The following is an 11,547-nucleotide window of genomic DNA, read 5'->3' on the forward strand; positions in this document are numbered from 1 at the left end:
ACATTTCAGGCTTCAAACAAAATGAAATGAAACTGTATTTTTTTGTGAAGAATCAACAACAAGTGGGACACAATCATGAAGTGGAACGAAATTTATTGGATACATCAAACTTTTTTAACAAATCAAAAACTGAAAAATTGGGCGTGTAAAATTATTCGGCCCCCCTAAGTTAATACTTTGTAGCGCCCCCTTTTGCTGCGATTACAGCTGTAAGTCTCTTGGGGTATGTCTCTATCAGTTTTACACATCGAGAGACTGAAATTTTTGCCCATTCCTCCTTGCAGAACAGCTCGAGCTCAGTGAGGTCGGATGGAGAGCGTTTGTGAACTGCAGTTTTCAGTTCTTTCCACAGATTCTCAATTGGATTCAGGTCTGGACTTTGACTTGGCCATTCTACGGATATGTTCATTTTATTCCATTGTAGATTTTGCTTTATGTTTTGGATCTTTGTATTGTTGGAAGACAAATCTCCGTCCCAGTCTCAGGTTCTGACGCCATCAGGTTCTTCCAGAGTGTTTGTTTGTTTGTTTATTTATAAAGTGCATATAAAACAACCAAGGATGACCAAAGTGCTGTACAAGGCAATACACAAAAACAAGAGAAATGTTAAAAATAAATAAATAAAGATACAAGACAAAACACTCAAGTGTTAAAAGCTATAGTAAATAAGTGTTCTTTAAGTACTGATTTAAAATTAGAGAGAGATGACACCGTTCTGATCAAAATCAGTAGTCTATTTTAAAGTTTTGGGCCTGCTATTCCAAATGCTCGGTCCCCTCTATGTTTCAATTTAGACCTGCGAACCGTGAGAAGTCCAAGATCCCCGGACCTAAGTGACCTTGATGGAATATGCATGTTTAGCATTTAAGAAAGATATCCCGGTGCTAGGCCGTTTAAAGATTTAAAAACAAGAACTAAAATCTTAAAATGCATTCTCAAATTAATTAGCCAATGCTAGGAAGAAAGAATTGGAGTAATATGATCAAATTTTTGACTACCTGTCAACAGCCTGGCCGCAGCATTCTGAACCATTTGAAGTCGCTCAATGGAAGAATGGTTAACTCCATAATACAATAATCGAGACGTGATGTGATGAATGCAAGAATGGTCCTGTATTTGGCTCCATCCATCTTCCCATCAATTTTAACCATCTTCCCTGTCCCTGCTGAAGAAAACCTAAAACCCAAACCATGACGCTGCCACCACCGTGTTTGACATGGGGATGGTGTGTTCAGGGTGATGAGCTGTGTTGCTTTTACGCCAAACATAACGTTTTAAACATAATTTTGGTTTCATCTGACCAGAGCACCTTCTTCCACATGTTTGGTGTGTCTCCCAGGTGGCTTGTGGCAAACTTTAAACCACTCTTTTTATGGATATCTTCAAGAAATGTCTTTCTTCTTGCCACTCTTCCAGAAAGGCCAGATTTGTGCAGTATACGACTGATTGTTTTCCTTTGGACAGAGTCTCCCACCTCAGCTGTAGATCTCTGCAGTTCATCCAGAGTGATCATGGGCCTCTTGGCTGCATCTCTGATCAGTCTTCTCCTTGTATGAGCTGAAAGTTTAGTGACGGCCAGGTCTTGGTATATTTGCAGTGGTCTGATACTCCTTCCATTTCAATATTATCACTGCTCCTTGGGATTTTTAAAGCTTGGGAAATTTTTTTGTCTCCAAATCCGGCTTTAAACTTCTCCACAACAGTATCTCGGACCTGCCTGGTGTGTTCCTTGTTCTTCATGATGCTCTCTGCGCTTTAAACGGACCTCTGAGACTATCACAGTGCAGGTGCATTTATACGGAGACTTGATTACACACAGGTGGATTCTCTTCATCATCATTAGTCATTTAGGTCAACATTGGATCATTCAGAGATCCTCACTGAACTTCTGGAGAGAGTTTGCTGCACTGAAAGTAAAGGGGCCGAATAATTTTGCACGCCCAATTTTTCAGTTTTTGATTTGTTAAAAAGGTTTGAAATGTCCAATAAATTTCATTCCACTTCATGATTGTGTCCCACTTGTTGTTGATTCCTCACAAAAAATTACAGTTTTATATCATTATGTTTGTAGCCTGAAATGTGGCAAAAGATTGCAAAGTTCAAAGGGGCCGAATGCTTTCGCAAGGCACTGTACTGTGAAGACTGAGTTTATCACTGTGATAGCAAATAAACAGTTGTAATAAAACAAGCTTTTGGGTGAGTTTTGAAAGCAGGAATAACACTTTTATTCTGAGCAAATTACCTAAACAAGGGTTTAAAAGCATTTTGTGCCTGTCGCTTCAATCTATGTTTGTTGTCCTACAAATTTTAGCAGGTTTATCCATTTAAAATGTACAATCTTGCTCTTCTTGAACACTTTTGACTTGCATAAATATTCACAAGATCATCATGAACAACTTTTGTCCAATCAAATGCTCTGTAGAACGAGAATGTCCCTCCCCTATAATATGATTTCCAAGTAAATGATCATCACAGAAACATTTTTGAATTGCGTCTCCAGTGGGCTTTTTTTTTTATTGAAGACAATGCATCAAGTTTAAAATAGTTTAGAAAGATAATTCCTCCTGCATTTTGTTTTATTCTGTGACATTTTAGTAAAAATGTAATGTGATTTAAATAATGAATAAAAAATAGAATAAAAATAAAACACTATACACTTTGCAGAAATGCTTTCTGGACCCTATTCTATTTTTGTAAAAATGTAAAATGAAAAGAAAAAAATGTTTTTGATAAAAACAAATCAAAATAAAACAATTAGCAAAAATGTATGTAAATTAAAATTATTTACATTATAATAAAATAATGTTCCATTTTTAAAAAAAGTACAATAAAAATAAATAAATAAATAAAATAATTTTAAATAAACAAAAAAAATTACTTTGCAAAGATGCATTATGTTCCATTATGCACAAATGTAAAATAAATAAATAATTTTAAATAAAAACTAATCAAAACACTGACACTTCGCAAAAAGGCATTCTAGACATCACATTTTTGCAAAAATAATAAATAAAAAAATAAAAACTAATCAAAATAATTCTAAAGATTTATACTTAAAATAGATCATATAAAAAAATAAAATAAAAAAATAAAATAAAAAAAAACTCTCACTTTGCAAAAAAGTCACAGAATTAAACCTGACCTTTTTTCTGAACTATTTTAACCGTCACATTGTCTTCAAATGCAAAATGCTTATTGAATGTGACCAGAAACAAAGTCTACTGAACAGCATGTAGACCAACCATGGTGGTAACTGCATAAGATTAGTGTCATGGACACGCTGACACGTTATGAACTTTAGTGACGTTCACCATCCAACATCTGCAGGATGTCCTCACTAACCTTCATTCATTTACATATTTCCCAGCATCCTCTGCCCTGCCACACGCACTGACTCGAGCCTCAAACCAGTGTCTTTCCCTAGATAAATAAACACCCATGTGTCACGACCCCATCAGGATGACAAAGGTCATGAAGGTCACACACACCTCAAACCTCATTTACTTTTAACCACTTATAAGAATGCAATCCCTGCTGGGAAACATTTCAGGCTACTAGGTGGGTGTCCTTTAATAATCAGATAATTGGCAATAGCTATAGACGTCACATGTAGAGATATATTGTGATCAACATTTTGTTTTGTATTGTTTTAACAGGTGTGTGACCTCAATTACTTTATGAAATAAGAAAAAAAAACTAAAAACTCAAGCCTGTTTTACATAATCTGTATCTCTGCAGTGAACATTAGGGGTCTAATATGAATATGCATCACTAATATGCACTGCAGACACGAGATGTATGATTCTAAACATGCATAATTTCTGTGGATGCAGCAGCATGGTTACTGATGATATTTTTTTTTCGAGTTGTTGAGTAGCCTAGCTAAAAATGAGGAAATTCATCATTAAAATAATTTTAAAATAAGAGCTAATCAAAATATTATATAGTATTAAAAAATATGGAATATTTAATTTGCTTAACTGGGTGTCAAGTAAACATTAACCATCATAAAAGCATGTCACTGTGTTGTTAAATTATTGCAATATAATCTCAGAGGGGTTTCTCTGCAAATACTGTATTCACAAACATACTTGCCATTATTTAAAAAAATATATTTTAATAATAACTAGCATGAATCATACTAAAATGTGACCCTGGACAATAACTAACATGTATTATTTTTAGTAATATGCATATGCACATTATACACACACACACACACACACACACACACACACACACACACACACACACACACACATATATATATATATATATATATATATATATATATATATATATATATATATATATATATATATATATATATATATATATATGTTTTTAACTTCAAATTGGGAACAGACAAGAAAGGGACACAGTTCCCCAATGGAAGCGTTCAGTGACAGGTGCGTCCCATCTGAGTGACCGATGCTTCCTTCATGGCAGGATCGCCGCAGGCGACACAGCTGTATAACTGCATGCAAACTTGTTTTCCCAAATGCATCCCACTGGTAGGACACCCAAACTTATCTATTTGCTCCAGGAGTGACCTTCCGATGCGCTGGTTTGTTTGATGTCCCAGCAGCCTCACTGCTCAAGCCGCTCTGTCCCGCACTAATTGTTCTGGAACAGACCCTTCAGCGTGAAGTCGCTCAACGGGAACCGCACAAACATCTCTCAGAACAAGAACAAGAACAGGAACACACAGACACGGGTTATGCAGAGGAAGTGACTGTAAAGAATTGGCAAACATTCTTACAAAACGTTAACACAAAAACGGAATTTATACATCGTCCATGGAAGTTTTTTCCCCCCTGAAACGTTTAAGTTGAACGTTAGTGTTCTGTTTTGTCTAACGTTTTTTGTTTTTTAAATGTTCGAACATTCAAATGTAACGTCCCCATAATGTTTGCCAATGCCAAACGACGAACGTTGGTGTGTTGCTGTAGCCTATTCCTGACTCTGTTCGCGGGAAACTAAACCAGTATGGTTGAGACGGTCGAGAGAGGCTTTCACCACAGAAATGCATGACAAAACACAACTATCTTTCACAGATTTGCAAAAACCTATAAATTAGACTGTAGTTAAAAAAAAACACCCATAGCAATCCATTTACTTTTAAAACTCAAAGTCTAGTTTATTTGTAATATTCTTACACTGCCATCTACTGGCATTGTATCTCTGAGGGCATATGCAAATCGGTAAAGCTTAAAGATAAGAGATGGACATACTTTGCCAGAATATTATCTGTCAAATGATTGTATAAGTGGTTGGTCATGTCCAAAACTTTTTTGAATTGTCTCCAATGGGCTTGTTGGTCACATGAAACATTATTTCATAGTTTTACATTTTAAGGGAACATGTCAATTTTAAAAAGTTCAACAATGCAACAGAGACATTTTGTTAAAAAAAACGTGAAATATTTAAATAAAAACAAAATAAAACCCTTACAAATTAAATTAAATTTTTGTAAACTCGCTTAATGTAACATAAAAAATAAACGAATAAATAAAATAAAAAATCTAAATAAAACGTTTTCAAAAATGCATTCTGGTTAATCCATTACTGCACAAATGTAAAATAAAAATAAACAATTTTAAATAAAAACAAATAAAAACATACACTTTTTAAAATTGCATTCTAGATTGTTCCATTTTTGTAAAATGATAATATAAAAATACTTTTAAATAAAAATAAAACATACAATTAGCAAATATGCATTCTAGATTGTTCTATTTTTGCAAAAATATATAATTTTGTGACATCTTATTTTTATAAGTTTTACAAACTTAAAGCTACACTGTGTGATATTTTTCCCCATCTAGCGGTGAAAAGGTATATGACCATCCAGTGATTTCGTTTTAACTCTTACAGTGGCCGATTTAGTCCAAGATATACATGGCCAATCCCCCTCTTCACATTCGACACGGTGCCATCAAGTGTTAAAACGCGAAAGGCGAAGCTTGAATTTATAGGTATGTCCCTCTTTGGCTAATGTACTTTCAAGATGGAGGAGCAACATGGCGACCGGCATTCGAACCCCCTCACCCGTTCGTAGTTTCAATGGCATATTATAAACTTACGAGAATACTTTATTACTTGAAAGAAGTAAATATACATTAATGAGCACATATATTTTTGAAAGAACTAAGTGTTTTTAGCTAAGAATAAACTAAAAAAGTTACACAGTGTAGCTTTAAAGATAAGAGGTATACAATCATTTGACAAAGATTTAAGTATTCAGACAAATATTACCTGGTCTGGTCCTAACAAGGATTTCAATAAACAATGTTTTGTTTTGTTTTCAATGTGTATTGAGTTCAATACAGTTACAGTCAAGTTAAATACAATTACAGTCAAGTTTAATACAGGTATATATTTACCTGATGTTTATTAATAATAAATCTCTCAGAATTTTAGGTTCACTGAAACCTTAATGTTTGTCTATGTGAAGATGTGTAAATAAATCGACACGAACGGATCACGCGTATGACTCATCAAAAGCATTTTACCCCTTGATGAGACCAAAAGGGGAGGGAAGGGAACCTCCCCCCGTCCCAATGTCCTGCTCCAGCCATCTCTCCGTCGACAAAGAACCAGCTCAACCCTGAAACAAACACCATGTCCTGTACAAACCTCTTCATCAGCCTCATGCTGCTCGCTGCTGGATTCAACCTTCTGTGTTCAGCAGGTGGGTGATAAAATGCTTGATGAATTTTGAGATGTGTATCTGTTCTACCTGTGCTTTGTCAGTTTTTTATTATTTCAGCTTGCTTTCTCGTGTTTTATCTCATATGGGTGGATGAGTATTGAGGGAAACAACAAACCTAAATCAAGAGAACCTAAAAAAATCAGTTCTTATATATTTTAATTAAAACATTTAATTTAATGTGTTAAAACATTAGTGAGACTGACCAAAGCGACATGATGATCATCAGCTAAAATGGCAGAAATAGGACAGTTTTCTTATTTTCTAAGGGTTGAATTTATGTGGTGAATGGTCACCACTCCACAGGTCATTCCTGCTGCTTCCACTAGAGGGACAGTTGGGAAAGTTCTTGCTTGCAGCCGTTAGTGTCGGATGAATGCAGTGGTATGTGACACAATGGATTTGCATGAAAATAGTGTTGCTGAAAGGTCCTGTAACAGAGCTGTTTTCCATCTCGATCACGCCATTCGCTTTGCCTCTGGATGTTGCCAACTGTGATTCCACTGAAATCTCTCCTTACCCTGTCCCTCCTCTTCCTCCTCTTCCTCCTACTTATTTTCCTAGTCCCTCTGCCCTCCGAAGTCTCAAACATGGACAACAGCACTGATCACAAGAACGGATCCACCTTCCTGTACTTTGCCTATGGCAGTAACCTTCTGAAAGAGAGGCTGCAGCTGAAGAATCCATCAGCAACCATTCACTGTGTGGCCAAACTGAAGGTATCTATATATCTATCTATGGCCCAGGTATTAAGAAGTGTTTAGGTTGATCGGCTTGCAAGGGGTCTACAATGTTTTGAGCTTTTCCACTTTTGACCATTTCCAGAGGTAGACGAAAACACATTCGGCTGGATTGCTTTCATAGTGTAAACGCTCATGTGTTCGAACAGCCACAAAAGACTGTCTACTGATCTAATGCGTAAACATTATGGGATGCGCACTAGAGATGTAACGATACATTGTATATCAAGATATCATGATATAAAAAATGTAACTATATATATTGTTGATGCAAACGATATAATCCGCGATATAGTTTATCCAAGGCTCAGCTTACTGTATTTATATGGTATAATTCACTCAAAATGGTTATTCTGTCATCTACTCGCCCTCATGTCGTTTCAAACCTTTAAGATTTTCATTTCTAAAGTTAAAACTTCAAAACACAAATGAAGATATTTTTCAAGAAACCAGAGAAAGATTTCTGTCCGTCCATTTAAAGTCCATTCCTCTCGAACTTAAAAATCCCAATAAAGATCCAAATGTCATAAACACATTGTAAAAATAATCAATCGAGTGGTCTTATCCAAATCTTCTGAAGAGACACGATGGCTTTATATTACGAACAGATTTACAACGACGTGCATACTGTATAAACAAAGCCAATCAAATGCAAATATAAAATGACGTGACGCGCGGAAACAACATGCAGTAATATTCAGAACTAACCATTTACAGTTTGGGGATAGTAATTTTGGCACGCTTTCTTGTGATTAGAACTGTGACTGATTGCATTGATCATCTGAAGTGCACGCCCTGCCGGTGTTGTGCGAATTTCGATCCCCTGCAAAATGGGGCAAACATGATTTAAAGGTGCACTATGTAGTATTTTTGCAGTAAAATATCCACAAACCACTAGGCCAGTGTTATATATTTTGTTCAGCTGAGTGTTTCCAACTATTTGTAAATTGTAAGAAAGTTGCTATTTTAACTAAGGACCGGGACGTGTCAGCATAGCGTTTGAGCGAGTCGCCTGTCAATCGTCATATCTGCGTTACCCTCGGTTTTATTCTGCAGAAGCGCTTTTCTCCTAGCAGTGTGAACATGTCACAGCAGCGCCGAGCGAACGCACAGAGTAACGTCATAACATCATTTTAAACACACTTAAATGTATCTGATATGATAAACAGAGCTGCTTTACCTTATAATCATGACCGGAAAAGCAGAAGTGCGGGCACCCGGCGACTGTGACCCGTCCCGTCATAATAAAAGTCCCGGTGTTCGCGAGCCGTGTGTTTGTGTAGCAATCGCTCCAGCGGCCGTGCTCAGCTCCACAACACTCGCTCCTGCTCTCCTTTACACTACAGTGACGTTAATAACCGCATCTATCAACATGATTGTTTGTTGATCATGTTGTTGAACAGGAAGTCCTATTTTCCACCGGCTGTGAGGTAAAGACCACATGTCCCAAGATACTGCTCTCACACTTGGCGTCATCAAACTACGCCTTTGTTTAGAATAGGCGCCCTCCAGTGGACGATCACATTTAGTTTTAGTACTTTAATTATTCAAAGCGTTTTAGATGTTTAGAGGTTTATTCTTATATGTATAGTGCATTAATAGCAGGAGAGGGCGGAAATTAGCGAGACCAGTGAGAGAGTGCGTGCAGCGTGAATACTGCATGTGAATATTTGTTTAAGTTGACAGAGTTTCAGTGATGTTACTATATTTAACTATTATATATAATGTTGAATATAATCTATAGTAATGCAATGGGGGAATATTTAATAAGACATAATTAAAAACATTTCTTCTGTAATTTTACTTAAAATATCGCGATAAATATCGTATTGTGAGTTTAGTATTGCGATAATATTGTATAGTGTGATAGGAGTGTATCGTTACACGCCTAACACCAGATGGGATTTAAACTTTGACGGCCTAAGTTTGGTCTGAAGACAAAATACATAGCAAGCACAATGATCTCTCACCATTTCTGATTTCTAATAGCCACACAGAGTTTTCGGCTGGTCTTGCGGCTGTCAGAGCAGAAACTAAAGCTGCTGCTCTCCGTATGTTTTTCCGTCATCGCTGTGTGCGTTTATATGCAAATTGCGCAGGCTCATTTTATCCATTAGATTGAAAGATCTGAAAAAAGCCCATACATTTACCCAATGAAGAAATCAGGACAGAAGTGGTTGAAAGTGGACAATAGAGATGGATTAAAACACCACGTGTAAATGGGAATTGTTATCTGATCGACCAAAATGTGTCTTTATACCAGGCGTAAACAGAGCCTCTCATCGATCCGCTGACCTATATAATATAATTTGTAATCTATATAGATCAGTAACTCTATCTATAGTAAATAACTCGTCATGTTCTCTAGGACTATAAACTGGTCTTTGGTAACCATAAAGGGGTAGCGAGTCAACGCTGGCAAGGTGGTGTAGCGACCATCGAGCAGAGCTCAGGTGATGAGGTGTGGGGGGTCGTGTGGAGGATGAACATGTCGGACCTTGAGTCCTTGGACAGGTAGGAGCTTTTAGACCCACAACCCACATTCATAAAGACAAATGAGAGTCCATTAAGTAAAAATGTTGCTTATACCTAATTAGCAGTAGTAAGTGAATGACGGAGGTCCTCATGTGTTGACTGTTCTTCTACAGGCAGGAGAATGTGAAAATGGGGACTTACAGCCCAATGGAGGTTTCCGTGTCCACCAATGACCAGGATCTCCACTGTCGGACATACATCATGAACAGCTGTGTGTATGCGCCACCTTCACCACAGTATCTACAGGTACAGTCTCCTGCTTCATGTAATAAGTCTCAAACTTTCATCAGGAGTTTAGTTTAGCTTAGTGGTTCTCAACCAGGTGTCCAGGGCCCACTAGGAGGCCTCAGAAAACTTCCATGCAGGCCTCAAACGACTATAAAACAAGACAAAACAAGCATTACATTAAGCCAAAACAACTACAAATTAAGATATTTCTTATCTAAACTTTTGGATAGACAGATGATGATGGATGGATAGAATCTGATATCATTCTTCAGAACAGAATGAGTGTTATGTGTGCTGCTGGCAAAAGGACAATGTTGTGATGTTTTTTCTGGCTTTTACCCCAGCCTGCTTTGTAAGTATAAGACAATAGAGCCCCGCCAGCAACTGGGTCAGTGATACTGTCCTTCAAAACAAAAAAACACAGAAGCATCTGGAATATGCACTATCATTTTATAAAAGTGTCTCTGCCACAAAATAACTTTTCTGTATTTATCCATTGGACATGTCACTTTTAGTAGATGAATTAGGCAACAATTTTACAAAAAAAAAAGAAGAAAAAAAGTTAAATAATCATCAAATGTTGATGTTTAGACATACAGAAATTCTGATACTAAAAAGAAACGCTGTTCGATTTACATGACGATGGCCAGAATAAACTCCATTAACGGTTTGAAGTCTGGGAGCACAGAAGGTGTGTCCTTAGTAGGATTCAAGTCAGAAGTGCCTTCTGTGTTGCAGGTTATTGTGATGGGTGCGGAGCAGAACGGGCTGCCGGAAGACTACCAGGAGAAACTCAAGTCTATCGAAACCAACAAATACGAGGGACATCTGCCTGTGATGGACGAACTGAAGAAAGCTGTGAAAAAACACAATGAAAGGACTCAAGAGATTGTACCTGAAGATTTGCCCTCATAAATGCTGTCTGTGTGCACCCTTATCTGTAGTCTCCAGAATGTTCACCACATCACAATGCTAAAAGACAGGTTAGTTATGTTGTCTATGCAGAGCAAAAAAAAAAAGGTGCAGTATTCATAATGTATGGTAGAAAAAATTACGAAATACCATAAAGTATTTTCTTGCCGGCATTAATTGTGTGTTTTACTGTGTGTTATTTTTCACTTGTGATCGTCATGTGCCAGAATTTAATAATAATAATAATAATAATAATAATAATAATAATAATAATAATAATAATAATAATAATAATAATAATAAGGGGTTTGATTCAACCAATCAGTTATGTTGGGGATTTGAACAATATCCCTAACGACTCATTATTCCATTCTGGTGAAACTTGTCACATTTCACATTTAGCAGATTATTAAAAATAAT

General features: G+C 36.6%; 1 protein-coding gene across 1 annotated transcript; it reads left to right on the forward strand.

Moving 5' to 3' along the window:
* The first annotated feature begins 6,534 nt into the window (after positions 1 to 6,534).
* Positions 6,535 to 11,300, forward strand: ggctb (gamma-glutamylcyclotransferase b). The gene is made up of 5 exons (XM_067447896.1): positions 6,535 to 6,694; positions 7,277 to 7,431; positions 9,821 to 9,966; positions 10,101 to 10,233; positions 10,954 to 11,300. The coding sequence occupies exons 1-5, from the start codon at positions 6,625 to 6,627 to the stop codon at positions 11,128 to 11,130; spliced, it is 681 nt and encodes a 226-aa protein (XP_067303997.1). The 5' UTR covers positions 6,535 to 6,624; the 3' UTR covers positions 11,131 to 11,300.
* The last annotated feature ends 247 nt before the right edge of the window (positions 11,301 to 11,547 follow it).

This window comes from Pseudorasbora parva, chromosome 7 (assembly GCF_024679245.1).
Source record: "Pseudorasbora parva isolate DD20220531a chromosome 7, ASM2467924v1, whole genome shotgun sequence".
Lineage (NCBI taxonomy): Eukaryota > Metazoa > Chordata > Actinopteri > Cypriniformes > Gobionidae > Pseudorasbora > Pseudorasbora parva.